Source organism: Gossypium raimondii, chromosome 13 (genome assembly GCF_025698545.1).
Source record: "Gossypium raimondii isolate GPD5lz chromosome 13, ASM2569854v1, whole genome shotgun sequence".
Taxonomy (NCBI): domain Eukaryota; kingdom Viridiplantae; phylum Streptophyta; class Magnoliopsida; order Malvales; family Malvaceae; genus Gossypium; species Gossypium raimondii.
Window position 1 is genome coordinate 19,577,109 of NC_068577.1, and position 22,817 is coordinate 19,599,925.

At 34.3% G+C, this 22,817-nt stretch overlaps 1 protein-coding gene across 1 annotated transcript; it reads left to right on the plus strand.

The window, feature by feature from the left end:
* The first annotated feature begins 366 nt into the window (after positions 1-366).
* LOC105783933 (cytochrome P450 89A2) lies at positions 367-2,451 on the plus strand. Its single transcript, XM_012609645.2, has one exon. It carries the CDS (start codon positions 647-649, stop codon positions 2,198-2,200), a length of 1,554 nt encoding a protein of 517 aa, XP_012465099.1. The 5' UTR covers positions 367-646; the 3' UTR covers positions 2,201-2,451.
* The last annotated feature ends 20,366 nt before the right edge of the window (positions 2,452-22,817 follow it).

Consider the following 22,817-nt stretch of genomic DNA (forward strand, 5'->3'; position numbering starts at 1 on the left):
ATTTAGAATTTTCGACAATGGGATAAACAAGTACAATTTGACAAATTTTGTATATTATTTTAGTTTCTACCATTTTTTCACTCTAAACGTTTATTTCTTTTTACCCCGACCAATACTTATAAGAATATATTATTGGGTGATTAAAACGAAAGTGACCTAGGATTTGGGTGACCAAAATGAAAGTCACTTGCAAGTTGGGTGACCAAAACGAAAGTGCAAGCATGATGAGGCTTACATAGTTAAATGTTGTTAGAAATTTAGCGCTTGGTGACTAAAATGAAAATGTTCTAAAAGTTAGATCGAATTTAAATTTTTTTATCTAAATCGAATTTAAATAAAATTTCAGATACATTTATTGGGTCGATTGGATCCACACCTGAGAAACTAGTATAAATTTATAAATTAGCCCGACCCCAACCTCTTCCGGCACCGGCCTTGATGAGTTCTACACACAATAGAATTACAAATGAAAAACGTAGGATTATAGATTTCGTGACCCTTTTGTATTATGTACATGCGTTCACGCTTTTGCCAACAAACTTGAATAGTTTAAGCCCCTTAGTGCTCGCCCTTATTTTATCACCCACAGAACTTTCCTCACAGTCTCCCCACTCTCAAACTCTCACCTCCAAAGACCAAACCAAACATGGAAACCTGGTTCATCATCTTCATCACCATCACTGTTTCTCTTCTTCTTCGAGCTCTTTTCAACCTCCTCTCTTTCACCTCTAAAACACCTTCCCAGATTCTACCTCCTGGCCCTGCCAACTTTCCCATTATCACCAACATCCTATGGCTCAGGCGAACCTTTTCCGAGCTTGAACCAATCCTACGGAACCTCCACAAAAAGCTTGGTCCAATGGTCACTCTCAATCTTCTTTCTCGCCCCACCATTTTCGTCTCAGACCGTTCCCTTACCTACCAGGCCTTAATCCAAAAAGGTGCTTTATTCGCTGACCGCCCTGATGCTCCGACTATCGGCAAGATTATAAGCTGCAATCAACATAATATAAATTCAGCTTCCTATGGTCCGACTTGGAGACTTTTGAGGCGTAACCTTACTGCTGAAATCCTCCATCCTTCTCGTATCAAATCATACTCTCATGCTCGAAAATGGGTTCTTCAGATTCTGTTAGATTCTCTAATGTCAAGCTCGAAAACTGGGGAACCGGTTCGTGTGCTTGATAATTTTCAATATGCTATGTTCTGCTTATTAGTTCTGATGTGTTTCGGTGACAAGCTTAATCAAGAAGAGATTAAAGAGATCGAAACTGTGCAGCGGCGTTTGCTTTTAGACTTGGGTGGAAGATTCAACATACTCAATTTGTGGCCTAAGGTGACAAGGGTATTGCTTCAGAAACGTTGGAAGGAGTTCTATAAGGCCCTTGAGAAACAAGAGAGAGTGCTGGTCCGTTTGATAAGAGCACGAAAGAAAGGAAAAGACGAGAGGTCACTGAACAAGAATGGACTGGATGACGGACATATTTTGGCGTATGTGGATACATTGCTTGATCTTCAACTTCCGGAGGAAAAGCGGAAGCTTACAGAAAAGGAAATTGTTAGCTTGAGTTCTGAGTTTCTCAATGGTGGAACAGATACTACTTCCACTGCTTTGCAGTGGATTATGGCAAATATGGTGAAATATCCGCATGTTCAGGAGAAACTGTTCATGGAGATTAAAGGGGTAGTGGGAAAAGGAGAGAGAGAGGTGAAGGAAGATGATTTGCAGAAGATGCCATATTTGAAGGCGGTTATCTTGGAAGGGCTAAGAAGGCATCCACCAGGTCATTTTCTTTTGCCTCATACAGTGAGAGAAGATACAGTCCTGGGAGGGTATTTGGTGCCCAAGAATGCCACCATTAATTTCCTTGTAGCAGAAATGGGGTGGGATACTAAAGTATGGGAGGATCCAATGGCATTTAAGCCTGAGAGATTCCTAAGCAATAATAACAGTGGGGAAGTAGTATTTGATATAACGGGAAGTAGGGAAATCAAGATGATGCCATTTGGGGTTGGAAGGAGGATTTGCCCTGGACTTGCCTTGGCCATACTTCATCTAGAGTATTTTGTGGCAAACTTGGTCTTCAACTTCCAATGGAAAGCCATGGATGGAGATGATGTGAGCTTGGAGGAGAAGCAGGAGTTCACTGTGGTGATGAAAACTCCATTGCGGGCCCACATTTACCCTAGGAAAACTTAAGAAACCACTCATATTTTATCAGGATTTATTTATATAAATAATTTATCCTTCAAGTGCAGGGCATTGTCAAGCTTAGATAAGCTTTTATTTAAACCAAAATGATATTACAGCTGGATATATAGTAACAACTTTCTTCTAGAGTTGTACCAAAAACCTTTATTAATTACGCATATGTAACTAAGGCCTGAAATTCTAGTGGCTATACATTAATGTATTCAAGAATGGAAATTAAATCTGATGTTTTGGGCTTATTAAGAGTATTTTTTTGTTGGTCCATGGATTACTCGTAAGTAATGTTTTCTTGGAACTCAGAGGGTTATTAATTTAGGTTAATTTCTAACATTAGTCCCTGTATTATACATAATTTGTGAATTTAGTTTATATACTTTAGTTTTATTATTTTTAGTCCTATACTTTATAGATTTTAAAATTTCAGCCTTGACCAAACAATATGTGTCAAAGATAATAATATTTCATAAATAAAGTCATGTTAGCTTAACTATTTCCACCTATTACTTATAAAAAGTTAATTCTGATTTAAAGACTTTCGTTTGCTTTAAGGAAAAAATTTTGAAATTTAAAAGATATAGGGACTAGGAAATGATCTAATTAGATAATATGAACTAAATTTACAACTTTAGGCATATTATAAGACTAATAGCAAAATTTAACCAAATAAATTTAATTACTACCATTTAATCAGGACTAAAATTTCAAAATATGAAAAGTACATAAACTAAATTTGACCAATTCAAAAAATACTTTGACTAAAATAGACCATATTAAGGTATAGAGGCTAAATCCGTAACTTATGCAAATTACGTGAGCTTATTGCAAAATTTAACGCTTAATTTATTATTCAATTGTCCATTATTCCTGATTTCCTCGAAAATGAAAAGAAATAATTGCCCATTAATTTTAAAGCCAATTTCTTTTCGGCCAAGGGCACCCCGGTAAATTGACAAAAACCAATTATTTGTAGTCTTGGAGAGTCCGACAGTAAACCAAGGAGAAAAAGTGTTCTAGTAGAATTATATAAGGATAATGGCATGAATAGCTCCTCTATTTCAGGGTTTGTTTTAATGTGATACCTAAAGTTTTATTTTGATTATCAACCAATACTTTACTCTAATAGAGTCAGCTTTTTGCTGATGTGGCATGCAAGCCAACCAGAATAGGACAAGTGTCACTTTTTTAACTATTGAATAGGTTGACATGTATTTCTAATCAAATTGCCCTTTGTTTCTTTTATCAAAATTAAATTTAAAAAAACATACATTTATACAAAAAAAAAAAACCTTTTTCCTTTTTAAAAAAATTCTTTCCTTTTTTTCTCTATTCTCCTCCCATGAAAACCTTAGCTGCTGCTCTGTCTGACCTTCGATCAACAGAATTTTCATGTCGACTTGAAGCTTTTTCCTCTCTTCCTACGGGTGTTGATTTACCAGAAATAGCCTTGAAAGAAGGAATCGTTCGATTTTGGAAATAAGATTATCATTGGAGTATTCATTATTTGTTTTAAGAAAACACGACAACGCAACAGAGAGAATCAACCGTGGAGAAGGAGAGCTTGATTTCGACATAATAATAGATTTGGTGGCGGTTCCAAAAGTTTGTAAACCACTAAGGAAATTTGTTAGAGAACTTGTATAGAAAAATGAGAAGAATGATGATTTTTTTAGGGATTGAGAAATATTAAATTGAACAATGAAAAATCTAACCATGCTAGACCTTTAGGGTGGGTTTGGATGGACGATCGAGTGTGGTGCGGTGCGGTGCGTTTACTTTTTGTCTCACGCTACAGTATCACTACAGTATCTAATCTCACCGCTACCGTTGTTTTTATACTAATCGCAGGTAAACGCACCGCCCATCCAAATTCACCCTTAGAGTTGGGCTTTCATCAACATTCTTTTTTTTTCTTTTTTTTTTCTATCGAAGATAAGAGTTTCTGGCTATTATGAAAATAAATGCAGATTTAGAGGAGAGAGAATTCTTTGTGGGTTACTTGAGTGATAACATTTGTTAAAAGATAGTGAAATTGTAGATGATGAAATTTAGAAATTTTGGATTTCTTTTTTGCATTTTCAATTTCTGGGTTTAATCGAGTGAATGCATTTTGCATAACAACTGTAGCACACTATGATGCTTCTCTTGATTCTTTTATTTTATTAATGTTGATTATAACTTAACGAAAATAATAAAGTTCCTATAATAAAATTAAAAATATATAAAAATTATTGAAGTAACTTTTACTTAATGTTATGGAAATTTTTTATTAATTTAATAATTTTAAAATTTTATTAATATAATTAACTTTTCACATCAATTTAATCAAATGTTTAAATAATAGTTTAGATTGAATCCATCCAAACCTAATTAAGGTATAATTTATGCTCAATTTCTTTAAACAAGGTTACATGGTCATTGAAGTTATGCTTCTTTCAGGCTACTTTTTAAAAAAAAAAGAAAATATTAAGATGGCTTGCTTCTTTTCTAACCTATTACTTGCCAACATATATAGTGAAATCAGACACATATATAAAACACAAAGTTAATGCGGATAGCTTACTTAATTGGTAAATATATAATTATTATGTAGTAATTTTAGGTAAATAAAAATTAAAATCTTGAGTAAATTTTGAAAGGGTTAGAATTAGATAAATTTTAAAAATTTAGGTAAATTTTATGTAAAAACAAAATATATAAAATTATCATAAAGATAAATAATATTATCATAAATATAAATATTATTCAATTAACATAAATAAATATTATTTATCTTAATATTTATGTTTGATATCATTAGATTTTTAAAATATAATTATAATTTATATTTTGCTTAAATTTTATTTTAATTATTTCATTAAATTTAAAAATTGTCATAATATATATTATTTAATTTAAAGTTAAGATAACTAGATCTTTTAATTTTAAAACTTCTAAACAATTTCATTATTTTATTTAGTTCATTTTAACATATGTTATTCTATATTACTACTTTCAATTTTTATATGTGGCATCAATATTTTTAAGTTTTTAGTATTAAATTTAAAATAAATTATATTTTAATTAATACGTAAAATTAACATGTGCATCACACGAGAAAGAAACTAATATATATAATATAACAAGCCACAAAACCACAATATTACGAGCATCTATGTTTTCATTTTCTCTTTTAAAGGTAATTAAATAAATAATTTATTTATATAAGTTAAATTCAATGGATACGTTAACCTTTTCAATTTTTACTTATTTAATTAACTATTTATTTTAAATATAGATTTTTAAAATATTTAGTTATAGATAATATATAATTAAAACAAGTTTATTTCAATTTATATTTATCTAATTAACATAGGATGAGAAAATTATATTTATTTATGTTGGAATACATCTTATTTGAAAACGATTTTCCTGTACAACGAAAAATTAAAATTTTCAAAATCGACCCGAATTTTGATATTGAGATGGTTTTATAAAATTATTTTAAAGAACAAGTTTTAACTGCAAGCGTATAGTGTTAGTTGTAATATTTATAGTTTCGATGGAACAAGAAAGTATTCCAAGGGGTCGAACCCAAGGGAAGAGGTGATTGAGCAATTCAATAACACCCCAAACCCAACCCGATTCACCAGGTCAATATTCAGGTGTTACTGCACAAAACTCAAAAATTAACAAAAACAATTTACAATTACCTATTTCTTTAAACATATACTGTGGTATTTTAATTAAATACTTATTACAAGAAAACAAGGGATGTGTTTAAAATATATTTGTTTACAACAGACTCGAATCCAACCCTTATAAAATGGAAGTTTATTTATTACAGACTCGAAGGGGGTGTTCCTAGACTACTCCACAACTCCACTGTATGCATAATATTCCACTCCGCAACCACTTTGGCATACTCCTGACATCGTACCTTCAAGCGAAGTCTCTTCTTAGATATTTAAAAGGAAATAACAAATCTTGTAAGTATATGAGTACTTTGTTAGCTCATTATGACATTACCTTGATGCATTCTTTGCACTCTTGTATGAACTTTTGGATGCCAATTAGTCAACATCATTTATTTCGGTAGATACCACCATAGAACACCATTCTCTTAAACTTCATTTATTCTGCTTTTGTCATACTCTATCTCCCTTATCTATCCAACTGAGAAATCCTTCCAAACGTTTCATAAATCTCTTGTCCCATAGTAATTTCTCAACAATACATACCCTCAAAAACCACTTCCAATACTCCTTGCCTTAACTCATACTCTTATCTCAAACAGTTGTTCACTGACATTTATAACGGGCGGGTACATATATTTTTGGAAAATACTTACGTAAAATATAATACCATCAATTCATACTCAAACATACCCTAATTCAGTATCACACACATCCATACTAATAAATAACTACCTGAACCATTCTGATGAATTCCATATCAGTTTATAACAGAATTTCATAACTCTAGATAACACTAATTCAGATTCAAAATAATTCTGGAAGAAGATTCAATACCCCTCACTTCCCACATTTTCAGATTATCATAACAGATTATCGTAGATACACTTATTCTATAACACACCTAATCTGTATCCGTCACCGGAATAGGGTTACGGAGCATTACCAAAGTTTACAATTCAAACGGACAAAAATTTCAAACATTTCATATCATATTAATAAACATATTAAATCTAGTTCAAAACATATATGTGGTCCCTTATACGAGCCTTCGAGGCCCTAAATACGTGTTAGAAACAAGATGGGAGTAAATCGGAAACTCAAAGAATTTTGCAGAAAATAGTAAAAATTTTCAACACTACAGAGGTCACACGGCCGTGTGACCAGGCCATGTGGGCATTCAAAATAAGGGCACATGGCTGTGTCCCAGCCCGTGTCTGTACCCATATAACTTTCTGGCTTGGTCACACGACCAAGCCACACACCTATGTGTCAGGCCGTGTACTCTTTGAGATAACCTCACATGCTCGTGTACCAGGTCGTGTGCTAGGCCATGTAACAACATGACTTGCAACCTTTTGAAAGCTATAAGTGACACACGGCCATGTCACCTAACTGTGTGTCACACACAACTGAGACGCACGCCTGTGTCTCTACCTATATGGACGAAAATAGGCCATTTTACAAGCCATTTTTCTCACTCAATTTGGCATATACCTATACTGTAACAACCTATTTTCAGTGAAATCAAAACAGTGGTTTCGGGACCATAAATTAAAAGTCAAAAAATTTATTTTGTTATTATTTTATCTCCTACATCATGATAGAAGTACCGTATAAAAATTTCATTAAGAAATTTTACCATTTACATGCTTAATTTGATAAAAACGACTAAATCGAGTAAAGTGCAAAAGTTGAGTTCTAATAGCTAAAGGTATTAAATAGCTATAGAACTTTAAAGTGGAAGTCCTTATGTGGTAATTAGATCATTTAACTTGATAGTGGATGTACATGGCTTGTCAATTGTGTAAATATTAATGTTTTTAAAGGTTAATTAAGTAATTAGTAAATAAAGTTAATAATAAATGAAACAAATGAAAAAGTAATCATCTTTTACTTGTTTCAACTGAAACTAAAATGGAAGATTAGCCATGGAAGAAGCTTGGTTCGGTCATTTTCATCTTTGCTAAATTGGTATGATTTTTGTCTCGTTTTTTATTATTTTTACATTTCTGGGATCGTTGTAGCTTAATCTAGCTAGCCCGAGGACTAATTTGTAAAATTTTTAAACTATTAGCGTTTTACCATTGATAAATATATATGATTTTTGATGTTTGATGATGGAAAATGAATGGTTGTTGTTAGATAAACAACTCTTGTAAAGGGATTCTTGGTGAAATTGTCAATTAGGGTTAAATTGAAAAATGTGATAAATTCATGGTAAAATTTGTGAAATTTTAAAATATGTGGGCTGTTATAAGCATGTATAAAAATTGGCTAGGCTTGGGTAGCGGTAAAATTGCATGAATTTCATTTTCAGAGCCTAAGGACTAAATTGCAAAGAAATAAAATTATAGGGGCAAAATGGTAATTTTACCAAAAATATGTGTTGGACTAAATTGAATGAGAAATATTTTAATTTGAGTTAAATTTATCTGTATAGATCAAGACAAGCCTCATACGTAGTGAGATCGGGGCAAAGGGAAAATCTTAGATTAATCGCCTCCGTATCTACATATACTCGTCAAGGTAAGTTCGTGTAATTAAATTGTATTTATATGTATTTAATTGAAATATACAAATGTTATGATTTGTCATATATAATTACCGAATGCATATCCAATGACATCCGATGATTTTCGAGCCCCGCTTGAAGCATAGGAATCCGTAGGATACAAATGACTTGTCATTAGGGTTATCAATTTGGTTGAGGTCTTGCATGTGTTGCGGACACACAATAGCTCGTATGAGCTTACCAATTTATAGCTTGTGAATGCATACCAATTTATAGCTCGTGAGAGCATACCAATTTATAGCTCGTGAGAGCATACCGATTTATAGCTCGAGAGAGCATACCGATTCACAGCTCGTATGAGCATACATGTACAGGATTATTATTACCGTTTGATGAATTTGATATGATTCTGGGTATGGATTGGCTAACTCTGCATGATGCTTATGTAAACTGTAGACGAAAGCTTATCATATTAAAATGTTAGAATGATGAGTCACTTCGCATTAAATCATATAATTCGAGTGGGTTGCATATTGTTTTATTAGCTATGTCAGCATAGAATTATATGAGAAAAGGTTGCAATGCTTGTCTTGCTTATGTATTGGATACTAAAGTGTCTGAATTGAAGCTTGAATTCGTGCCAGTGGTTTGCAAGTATCTCGATGTGTTTCCGAAAGAGTTACCTGGATTACTGCCGATTGGAGAGGTTGAGTTTGCTATAGAACTTGTACCGAGAGCATCACCAACATCGATAGCACCTTACAGAATGACTCTTACTAAATTGAAATAGTTGAAAGCACAGTTCCAAGAGTTGACAGATAAGGGTTTTGCTAGACCCAGTTTTTCACCTTGGGGTGCACCAGTTCTATTCGTTAAGAAAAAGGAAAGATCGATGAGATTGTGTATAGACTACCATCAGCTAAACAAAGTTACAATGAAGAACAAATATCCAATGCCTCATATTAATAATCTGTTCGATTAGTTGAAAAGTGCCACAGTATTCTTGAAGATTGATCTTTGTTCTGGTTATTATCAGTTATGAGTGAAAGATTCAAATGTGCCGAAAACTGTATTTAGAACTAGGTACAGACACTACAAATTTCTTGTGATGTTGTTCAGTTTAACAAATGCACCTGCAGAATTTATGGATTTGATGAATAGAATCTTCAGACCGTATTTAGACAAATTCATGGTGGTATTTATTGACAACATTCTAATCTATTCTCGAGACAAGTCTGAGTATGTTGAACACTTGAGAATTGTTTTGCAAACCCTACAAGATAAACAACTATTTTCAAAATTTAGAAAATGCGAGTTTTGGCTCCCAAAAGTCAGTTTTTTGGGACATATAGTATCGGCTGAAAGCATCAGAATTGATCTGAGTAAAATTTTCGCAGTTGTTGACTGGAAACCACCAAAAATTGTATCAGAAGTCAGAAGTTTTTTGGGATTAGCTGGTTATTACTGAAGATTTGTCAAAGGGTTCTCAATGATAGCTACACCGATGACGCGGCTATTACAGAAAGATGTAAAGTTTGAATGGCCTAAAAAATGTCAGTAAAGTTTTAATCAGTTGAAACAACTATTGACTGAAGCACCAATTTTGGTTCAGCCTGAATCGGGTAAAGAATTTGTGATTTTTAGCGATGCATCTTTAAATGGTTTAGGCTGTGTTTTGATGCACGAATGCAAAATAATAGCTTATGCTACTAGGCAGTTAAAGTTGCACGAAAAGAACTATCGGACACATGACCTAGAGTTGGCAACTATCGTGTTTGCGTTGAAAATTTGGCGACACCATTTGTTCGGTGAAAAATGTCATATTTTTACCGATCACAAGAGTTTAAAATATATAATGCCGCAGAAAGATTTGAACTTGAGATAGCACAGATGGCTCGAATTGTTAAAAGATTACGAGTTGCTCATTGATTATCATCCAAGAAAAGCAAACGTAGTTACTGATGCCTTGAGTAGAAAGTCCTTGTTTGCTCTATGCGCGATGAATACACAACTGACATTATCTGATGATGGTTCGATCTTAGCTGAGTTATACGTTTCAAAGATTGTCAGATTACACAAAGTGCCAGTCTCCATTATTTCAGATAAAGATCCATGGTTTACATCACCATTTTGGAGAAGGTTACAAGAAGCTTTAGTTACGTGGTTGCATTTTAGCACCGTATTTCACCCTCAGACAGATGGCCAATCCAAACGTGTGATTTAGACTCTTGAAGATATGCTTCATTGTTGCGTATTAGAGTTTGAAGGCAACTGAGAGAAATATTTACTATTGGTTGAATTTGCGTATAATAACAGTATTCAATCGAGCACAAAGATGGCACCGTATGAGGCTCTGTATAGCCGTAAATGCAGAACTCTGCTATACTGGATTGAGCTCAGTGAGAGAAAGATACACAGGGTTGATTTGATTCGTGATACTGAAGAAAAAGTAAAAATGATTTGAGACAGTTTGAAAGCAGCTTCAAATCATCAAAAATCATATGTGGATCTTAAACGTAAAGATATAGAGTTCCAAGTTGGCGACAGATTATTCTTGAAAGTATTACCCTCGAAGAAAGTTCTTTGATTTGGTCACAAAAAGAAGCTGAGTCCTCGATTTATCAGGTCGTATGAGATTACTGAAAGAGTCAGACCTATTGCATACCGATTAGCTTTATCGTCAGAATTAGAAAAGATTCATAATGTCTTTCACATGTCTATGTTACGATGGTACCGATCTAACCCTTCACATGTTATCTTCCCAACAGATGTCGAGATTCAGCCTGATATGTCGTATAATGAAGAATCTATTAGAATTCTGGCATGAGAGGTGACAGAATTGAGAAATAAGAACATAGCTTTAGTAAAAGTTCTTTGGCAAAGAAACGAAATAGAATAAGCCACCTGAGAACTCGAGGAAGGTATGAGAAAGCAATACCCGAACCTCTTTTTTGTAATATTTTCGGGGACGAAAATCCTTTTAGGGGGAGAGTTGTAACAATCCGTTTTTAGTGAAATTTGAACAGTGGTTTTGGGACCACAAATATGAAGTCAAAAAATTTATTTTATTATTATATTATCTCCTACAACATGATAGAAGTACCATATAAAAATTTTGTTAAGAAATTTTACCGTTTACTTGTTTAATTTGTTAAAAAGGACTAAATCGCATAAAGTGCAAAAGTTGAGTTCTAATAGCTAAAGGTATTAAATAGCTATAGAACTTTAAATTGGAAGCCCTTATATGGTAGTTAGACCATTTAACTTGATAGTGGATGTACATAGCTTGGCAATTGTGTAAATATTAAAGTTTTTAAAGGTTAGTTAAGTAATTAGTAAATAAAGTTAATAATAAATGAAACAAATGAAAAGTAATCATCTTTTACTTGTTTCAACCAAAACTAAAATGGAAGGTTAACTATGGAAGAAGTTTGGTTTGATCATCTTCATCTTTGCTAAATTTGTATGATTTTTATCCCATTTTTGATTATTTTTATGTTTCTGGGATCGTTGTAGCTTAATCTAGCTAGCCCAGGGACTAATTTGTAATTTTTTTAAACTATTAGGGTTTTACCATTGATGAATATATATGAGTTTTGAAGTTTGAAAATGAATGGTTGTTGTTAGATAAACAACTTTTGTAAAGGGATTTTTGGTGAAATTGTCAATTAGGGGTTAAATTGAAAAATGTGATAAATTCATGGTAAAATTTGTGAATTTGTGAAATATGTAGACTACTATAAGCATGTATAAAAATCGGCTAGGCTTGGGTGGGGGTAAAATTGCATGAATTTCGTTTTCGAGCCTAGAGACTAAATTGTAAAGAAATTAAAAGTATAGGGGCAAAACGGTAATTTTTCCAAAAATGTTTTGGACTAAATTGAATGAGAAATATTTTAAATTGAGTTAAATTTATCTATATAGTTCAAGATAGACCTCGTACGGAGTTAGATCGGGGCAAAGGGAAAATCTCAGATTAATCGCCTCCGTATCTACGTATACTCGTCGAGGTAAGTTCGTGTAATTAAATTGTATTTATGTATATTTAATTAAAATATATAAATGTTATGATTTGTCATATATAATTGCCGAATGTATATCCAACAATGTACAACGATTTTTGAGCCTCGTTTGAACTATAAGAATCCGTAGGATATAAATGACATGTCATTAGGGTTACTGATTTGGTTAAGGTGCTGCATGTGTTGTGGACACACCACAGCTCATATGAGTTTACCGATTTACAACTTAAGAGAGCATATAGATTCACTGCTCGTATGAGCATACATGTACAGGATTTGACAGATTACAGTTTAGCACACTTTGTGTGAGCTATCCCGGGTATCCAATGATATTCTAAATGGTTCAATGGGCAATGTTTTGTTACGAGACGATATGAGTTCGATACGAACTATTACAGGTATTTACATGAAATACATGGAAATGGTTTTGCATGATATATAGATACATGATATGGATGTTACATGTATATGAAAACTTGATTAATTGTTCAGCTCATCCATGATTATTGATTCATATATGAATTTACATGACTAATGTGGTTGGTGTATATGTGCTTAGGCTTTTGGCCAAGTTGTGTTGGAATATGCTTTGTTACTTACCTATTATTTGATCAAATGGTAAGTTAAATTCTATGTTATACAAACTTACTAAGCTTAAATGCTTACTTTGTGTTATTTTCCGTGTTTATAGTGAATCGAAAGCTCGTTCGGTTTGGAAGCTTGTTGGAGCTATATCATACTATTCATCTGCTCTTTTGGTACTTTCAGTTGGTTTAATTTTGGTTATAATGACATGTATAGGTTATTTTGGCTAATGTTGGCTTATATGTGTTTTGGTTGTTTGAAATGACCACTTGATTGGTTTGCATTTTGGCCTTGTGTTTGCGGAATGGTATATCTTGATGTGAATATAAGTAGCCTTGTAATGGTTGATATGTGACTTGATATGGTTGAATGATGGAAGATAGAAAGGTAGTTGAATATGCATAATAAATATGTCATATAATTTGTTGTGAATTGGTGCTTTGTTGTGGAAGGCATATATGTATATTGATGCCAGTGATTAAGTGATTAATTGTTACCATTTGGTGTGTTTTGGTAAGTGAGTTACATGGTATGTGTTGATGCAAATATGCATATATGTTAGTTGATCATTTGGTTATATTGAACACATGGTTAGACATGTATATAAATTGTCATTTGAGGAGCCTAAGGGCATATTGGTTGTATGTGAATATACCATATGTTTTAGGCTTGATTATGCTTGTTTTGGGTGCCTTATTATGGCTTGTTGTTATGCACAATGTTGTGTGTAGGTTTATGCCTACTTGAGTGAGAAAAATGGCATGTAAAATGACCTATTTTCATCCACACGAGTAGAGACACGGTGTGTGTCTTATCTGTATGTGACACACGGCCAGGTGACACGGCCGTGTGTCCCCTGTAGCTTTCAAAGGGTTGCAAGTTAGGCTGTTACACGGCCTAGCACACAGCTTGGCACACGAGCATATGAGGTTACTTCGAAGGGTACACGGCCTAGCACACAGACGTGTGGCTTGGTCGTGTGCCCCAAGTTAGTGAGTTACACGGGCATGGACACAGGCTAGAACACGGCCGTGTGTCCCTATTTCAAATGCCCACATGGCCTAAGACATGGGCATGTCTCTTGATGTGACCCTTGCAGCTTTGAAATTTTTCAATGTTTTCTGAAAAATTCTCTTAGTTCCCGATTTACTCCCAACTTATTTCTAACATGTATTTTCAGCTTCGATGGCTCGTATAAGGGACAATATGTATGTTTTTTACTTGGTTTTAATGTGTTCATTGATATATTATGGAATGTTTGAAATTTTTTTCGTTTATACTGTAAACTCTGGTAATACTCTGTAACCCTATTTTGGCGATGGATACGGGTTAGGGTGTTACATACACTCAACATTGCACATAATTACAAGCCATATCAAGGCATCCAAATTAGGCATAAGCAAGTCATATACATGTGGTAAAACTTCATACAACCAATATGCCCTTAGGCACCACCTCAAATGACAATATGCAAACATGTATAACTATGTATTCAATTTGACCAAATAATCAACTAACTTGTATGCATATTTGCATCAATACATACTATATAATTTACTTACCAAAACACAATCATTTGGTACCAAAATGTCATTCTACAATTAACATTAATAATCATTTAAGCTATTCAAACAAAGTGCCAATTCTCAACAAGTCACAAGCCGTATATATATTGCATATTCATCTACCATTTCATCTTCCATCATTCAACCATATTAAGTCATTCATCAACCATATAAAGGCTACTTGTATACATACCAAAATATGCCAAAGCACAAGCCAATTCAATTGACCATATTCACAACAAAACATATAGGCCAACAGTAGCCAAAATACCTATACAGGCCATTATAAGCAAAATTTAACAACCGAATGTAACAAAAGAGCCCATGGATAGTGTGATATAACTCCGACAAGCTTCCAAATCGAACAAGGTTCCGATTCACTATAAAACACGAAAAATAGCACAGAGTAAGCATTTAAGCTTAGTAAGTTCGTATAACATAGAATATAACTTACCATTTAGATACATATTAGGTAAGTAAACAAAGTATATCCCAACACAATTTGGCCAAATGCCTAAGCACATATTTACCAACCAGGTTAGCCATGTAAACACATATATATAAGTTAATAATCATGGGTGAACACAACAATTTCTCAAGTTCCATATATATATATCATCCATTTCATATATCCATATATCATGTAACATCATTTCTATGTATTTCATGTGTATACCTGTAATACTTCGTATCGAATTCATATTGTTTCGTATCAGAGCATTGCCCGTTGAACTATTTAGAATACTGTTGGATACCCAGGATAGCTCACACATAGTGTGCTAGCTCATATAACTGTAATCCGTCAATCCTTGTACATGTATGCTCATACGAGCTATGAATCGGTATGGTTACTCGAGCTATAGATTGATATGCTCTCTCGAGCTATGAATTAGTATGCTCACACGAGCTGTGGGTCAAAACGTAAATACACGATACTGCGACCGATCACCATCGTACGTCATCGAATATGCGACCGGTACTCATGTATGACAATTCATAACTTATATATATTTCAATTAAAAGCATAGAAACAGGATTTAATTTCATGAACTTACCTCGACGAGTATATGTAAAAACGGAGGCGATTAATCCGAGACTTTCTCTTTGCCCCGATCTAACACCGTTCGAGGTCTAACTGGATCTATACAGATAAATTTAACTCAATTCAACATATAATTCATTCAATTTAATCCAAAACATTTTTTGGAAAAATTACCATTTTCCCTTATACTTTTAATTTCTTTGCAAGTTAGTCCCTAGGATTGGAAAATGAAATTCATGCAAATTTACCCCTAGCTAGGCCTAGTCGATTATTATACAAACTTATAACAGCCCACATATTTCATAAATTCACAAATTATACCATGAATTTATCACATTTTTCAATTTAACCCCTAATAGACAATTTCATCAAAAATCTCTTTACAAAAGTTGTTTATCTAACAACAACCATCCATTTTATATCATCAAATATCAAAATTCATATGTATTCAACAATGGAAAAACCCTAATAGTTTAACAGTTTCAGAAATTAGTTCCTGAGCTAGCTAAATTAAGCTACAACGATCCCCGACACATAAAAATTATTAAAAACAGATTAAAAATACATACCTAATCAAAGAAATAAGAATAGTCGAATGTCAATCTTAACAACGACTTCTATCTCTTCTGTAATTCGGTTGAACATTGATAATGGAAGATGATGATTAATTTTATTTCATTTGTTTTTATCATTAACTACCAATGTACAATTGTAACTTTTAAAATCATTAGTAATTACACAATATGCCAAGCCATTATAATCCACTAACACATTTGTGGTCTAATTACCGTATAAGGACTTCCACTTTAAAGTTCTATACCTATTTAATACCTTTAGCTATTAGAAATCAACTTTGTACTTTACGCGATTTAGTCCTTTTTATCAGATTGAGCATGTAAACGGTAAAATTTCTTAACAAAATTTTTATATGGTATTACTATCATACTGTAGGCAATAAAATAATAATGAAATAGAATTTTTGACTTCAGATTTGTGGTCCCGAAACTCCTGTTTCGATTTCTCTAAAAACGGGCTTTTACAACTATCCTCCTTAAAGGGATTTTCGTCCCTAAAAATCTTTCTAGAAAAGAGGTTCGGATATTGCTTTCTCATAGCTTCCTCTAGTTTCTAGGTGGCTTCTTCTATTCCTTGTCATTGCCAGAAAACTTTTACTAAATCTATGTTCTTGTTTTTTAATTCTTTCATCTCTCATGTCAGAATTCTGATCGGTTCCTCACTATATGACATATCGGGCTAAATCTCAACATCCGTAGGGGAGACAACACGTGAAGGGTCAGATTGGTACCATTGTAACATACACACATGAAAGACATTATGAATCTTTTCTAGTTCCAACGGTAAAGCTAATCGATACGCAACAGGTCCGATTCTTTCAGTAATCTCATAAGGCCTGATAAATCGCGGACTTAGCTTTCCTTTGTGACTGAACTGATGAACTTTCTTCTAGGGTGATACTTTCAAGAATACTCTATCACCAACCTAAAATTCTATGTCTTTACGTTTAAGATCCGCATATGATTTTTGGCGATTTGAAGCTGCATTCAAACTATCTCGGATCACTTTCAATTTTTCTTCAGTCTCACGAATCAAATCAACCCCATGTATCTTTTTCTCACTGAGCTCGGTCCAGTGTAACAGAGTTTGACATTTAGAACCATACAGAGCCTCATATGGTGCTATCTTTATGCTCAACTAAAAACTGTTGTTATACAAAAATTCGATTAATAGTACATATTTCTCCTAGTTGCCTTCAATCTCTAGAACACAACAACAAAGCATATCATCGAGAATCTGAATTAATCGCTCAGACTGACCATCAGTCTGAGGATGAAATGCAGTGATAAAATGCAACAGTGTACCAAGAGCTTCTTGTAACTTTCTCCAGAATCGCGATGTAAATCGTGGATCTCTATCCGAAATAATGGAGACTGACACTTCGTGTAATCTGAAAATCTCAGACACATATAACTCAGCTAATCTATCAATGGAGAAATCTATAAATACCAAAATAAAATGTGCAGACTTCATCAAAACAATAGCCCAGATGACATCTTTCCTTCTCAGAGATAGGGGTAAACTCGATACGAAATCCATAGAACTCAATCCCATTTCTACTCTAGTATCATCACTATTTGTAATAGTCTTGAAGGTACTTGATGTTCAGCTTTAACTTGATGACATATCAAACATCCAAATACAAAATTAGAAATCTCACCTTTCATTCTCGACAACCAGTACACCTGTCTCAAATCACTGTACATTTTATTACTTCCTGGAAGAACAAACAAGCTACCACTATGAGCTTCGTGCAAAATTTTCTGTATGAGCTCTGGATTTTGGTACACAAATTCTATTTGTGAACAATAAACAATCATCAGGTTCTATCTAAAATTCTGAATCATAAGTCAATTCACACTGTACCCATTTAGCGAGCAACTCATTATCACATTTTTTAGCTTTGCAGATTTGCTGTGAAAATATCGGTTTAGCTTTCAACTTGGCTAAAATCGAACCATCGTCAAATAATGTCAGTTGTGTATTCATCGCTCCCAGAGCAAATAAAGATTTTCTACTCAAAGCATTAGCAACTATGTTTACTTTTCCCAGATGATAATCAATAATTAACTCATAATCTTTCAACAGTTCGAGCCATCTTCGTTGTCTCAGATTCAGGTTTTTCTGCGAATTAAATACTTTAAACTCTTGTGATCAGTAAAACTATGAAATTTTTCGCCGAACAAATGATGTCGCCAAATTTTTAATGCAAACACGAGAGCTGCCAACTCTAGGTCATGTGTCGAATAGTTCTTTTCGTGTGGCTTTAACTATTTGGAAGCATAAGCTATTACTTTACCTTTCTGCATCAAAACACAGCCTAAACCATTTAAAGATGCATCGCTAAAAATCACAAATTCTTTACCCGATTCAGGCTGAACCAGAACTGGTGCTTCAATCAATAGTGCTTTCAACTGGTTGAAACTTTGCTGACATTTATTGGACCATTCAAATTTTACATCTTTCTAAAAAATAGTCTCGTCATCAGTGTAGCTATCATTGAGAACCCTTTGATGAATCTTCGGTAATAACCAACTAATCCTAGGAAACTTTTAACTTCAGATACATTTCTCAGTGGTTTCTAGTCAACAACTGCTGAAATTTTACTCGGATAAACTTTAGTGCCATCAGCCAATACTATATGTCCCAGAAAATCGACTTCTCAAAGCCAAAACTCACATTAGCTAAATTTAGCAAAGAGTTGTTTGTCTCGTAGGGTTTGCAACACAATTCTCAAGTGTTCAGCATGCTCAGACTCATCTCGTGAATATATCAGAATGTCGTCAATAAATACCACAACAAATCTGTCTAAATACGGTATGAAGATTCTGTTCATCAAATCCATAAATACTGCAAGTGCATCAGTTAAACCAAATGGCATCACAAGAAATTCATAATGTTCATACCTGATTCTGAATGCAATTTTCGACACATCTGAATGTTTCACTTGTAGTTGATAATAACCAGAACGAAGATCAATCTTCGAGAATACTGTGACACCTTTCAACTGATCGAACAGATTGTCAATTCGAGGTAGTGGATATTTATTCTTGATTGTAACCTTGTTGAGCTGACGGTAGTCTATGCACAATTTCATTGTTCTGTCCATTTTCTTAACGAATAGAATCAGTGCACCCTAAGGTGAAAAACTAGGTCGAGCAAACCCATATCTGTCAACTCTTGCAGCTGTGCTTTCAACTCTTTTAACTCAGTAGGAGCCATTCTGTAATGTGCTATCGATAACGGTGATGTCCCTGGTACTAGTTCAATAACAAACTCAACCCCTCTGATCGACGGTAATCCCGATAACTCCTCTAAAAATACATCAGGATACTCACAAACCACTGGAACTGATTCAAGCTTTGACTCAGATACTTTAGTGTCCAAAACATAAGCAAGATACACATTGCAACATTTTCTCACATATTTTTACACTGACATAGCTGATTTAACAACAGGCAACTCACTCGGGCTATTTGATTCAATAGGAAACGTCTCACCTTTCTAACATTTCAATACAATAAGCTTTCATCTATAGTTCATAACAGCGTTGCATAGAGTTAACCAATCCATGCCCAAAATCACATCAAATTCATCAAACGTTAATAGCATCAAATCAGCCAGAAAATTGTAACCCTGAGTCATCAAAGGACAATTCTTGCAGACTTTATCAACTAGCACATAATGACCTAGGGGGTTCAATACTTTAACCACAAATCCAATGGACTCAACAGGTAAATTCTTACTAGACACTAAATTTGTGCACATATATGAATGAGTGGATCTCGGATCAATCAAAGCAGTAATATTAGTATCAAAAATAGAGAAAGTACCGGTAATAACATCTGGCGTAGAAGCATCCTCTCGTGCGCGAATAGCATAAGCCGTAGCTGGTGCTCGTGCCTCAGATCTCATAGTAGAATCTTTCGTTATACCACAACTACCAATCATATTTCTAGGATTACGAGGTGGTCTACCTCTCGCAGCAATATTTCTCGGCCTCATAGTCTGAACTTTCTCTTTCTCGAATTTCTTTGGGAAATCCCTAAGATAGTGGTTAAGAGAACCTCACCTAAAACACGCTCCATTCTTTAGTCGACACTCACCATAATCTGGTCTTTTATAGTGCTTGCACTCAGGCCAAACATCTCTGACACTACCCACACTTGCTACAGATGTAGCTAGAGGTTTTGAACTTGAACATCAGGTACCTCTGTCTCTACTAGAATAATCCATAGAAGCTATAGAAGGATTGTGATGTTCTTTTGATTTCTTTGATGCTGACTGATATTACTTCTCAGTCAATCTCTTTCTCGAGTCTCTAGCTTCAAAATCAGTATATCTTTTCTCTTTACTTAGCTCCTCGGCTTTATGTGCTCGATCTACTAATACAACAAATTCTTTCAACTCAAGAATTCCAACTAGAAGCTTAATGTCCTCATTCATCCCTTCTTCAAAGCTCTTACACATAGAAGTTTTGGTTGGAATACATTTTTGAACATATTTACTTAATCTGACAAATTCCCGCTCGTATTCTGACACAGTCATATAGCCCTGTTTGAGCTTAAGAAATTTTTTATGTTTCTGATCCATAAACCTCTGACTAATGTATTTCTTTCAGAACTCGATTTGGAAGAATTCTCAGGTGATCTATTCTTTCGGCACAATGGAAATCAACGTGCTCCACCACTGATAAGCCAAATATTTCAACAAAGATATTGCACATTTAACACATTCAGTCGGTGAACAGGATAACTTATCAAAAACCCTAATTGTATTCTCTAACCAAAATTCATCTCTCTCGGGATCATCTTTAGCAGTAGCTCAGAATTCTTCAGCCCTGTACTAACATATCTTATCAGCAGGTGGCGTACTAACTTGAATTAGTTCCATACCTTGAGGAATAATGGGAATCGGTTAGGGAGTAGGACGAGTAGAGGTTGTTGAGCAGCCGGGTTCATCTGTACGAACTCGATAAACCATTCGTTCATCATCTAAAAGAAAGATTCCTTAGCCTTTCCTTCCCTGCCCTCAGATACGGGCCTTGTACCACTTGCTGCTACTCCATGAATGGAGGCTTGAGCATTACTCCCTACTTCATCAGAGTCAGCTCAATTGGACGTCATTGCTATATGAAAACATGTTTCAAACAGTCAGGAGATATCACAATATGTCAGGTTATATAATGGCATGTATAGCAAAACTCGTACACACTATGTTCAGTCTGAGAATTGACTAAACTGTTTGATACCAATAAATGTAACACCCCTAACCTGTATTCGTCGCTGGAACAGGGTTACAGAGCATTACCAGAGTTTACAATTCAAACAGACAGATATTTCAAACATTTGATATCATATCAATACACATATTAAATCCAGTTCAAAACATATATGTGGTTCCTTATACGAGCCTTCAAGACTCTAAATACGTGTTAGAAACAAGTCGGGACTAAATCAAACACTCAGAGTATTTTTTAGAATAGAGTAAAAACTTTCAACACTGCAAGGGTCACATGGCCGTGTGGTCAGGGCATGTGACTCACACGGTCAAAAGACACGCTTGTGTCTCAGGCTGTGTGGGCATTCAAAATAAGGACACATGCCCATGTCCCAACCCATGTCCGTGCCCGTGTAACACTCTGACTTGGTCATATGACCAAGCCACATGCCCGTGCATCAAGCCGTGTACCCTTTGAAATAACCTCACACGCTCGTGTGGCAGGTTGTGTGCTAGGTCGTGTAACAGCCTGACTTGCAACCCTTTGAAAGCTATAGGGGACACAAGGCTGTGTCACCTGACCTTGTGTTACACACGGCTGAGACACACGCTTGTGTGGACGAAAATAGGGCATTTTACAAGCCATTTTTCTCACCATATTTGGCTTGTACGTACACTCAACATTGCACATAATTACAAGCCATATCAAGCATCCAAATTAGGTATAAACAAGTCATATACATGTGGTAAAACTTCATCCAACCAATATTCCCTTAGGCACCTCAAATGACAATATGCAAACATGTATAACATACCATATAATTTACTTGCCAAAACACAATCATTTGGTACCAAAATGCTATTTTACAATTAGCATCAATAGTCATTTAAGCTATTCAAATAAAGTACCAATTCTCAACAAGTCACAAGCCATATATATATTGCATATTAATCTACCATTTCATCTTCCATCATTCAACCATATTAAGTCATTCATCAACCATATTAAGGCTACTTGTATAGATGCCAAAATAAGCCAAAACACAAGCCAATTCAATTGACCATATTCGCAACAAAACATATAGGCCAACATTAGCCAAAATACCTATACATGCCATTATAACAAAAATTTAACAACCGAATGTGCCAAAAGAGCCGATGGATAGTGTGATATAGCTCTGACAAGCTTCCAACCCGAACGAGCTTCTGATTCACTATAAAACACGAAAAATAGCACAGAGTAAGCGTTTAAGTTTAGTAGGTTCGTATAACATAGAATATAACTTACCATTTAGTCATATATTAGGTAAGTAAACAAAGCATATCCAAACACAATTTGGCTAAATGCCTAAGCACATATTCACCAACCAGGTTAGCCATGTAAACACATATATATAAGTCAATAATCA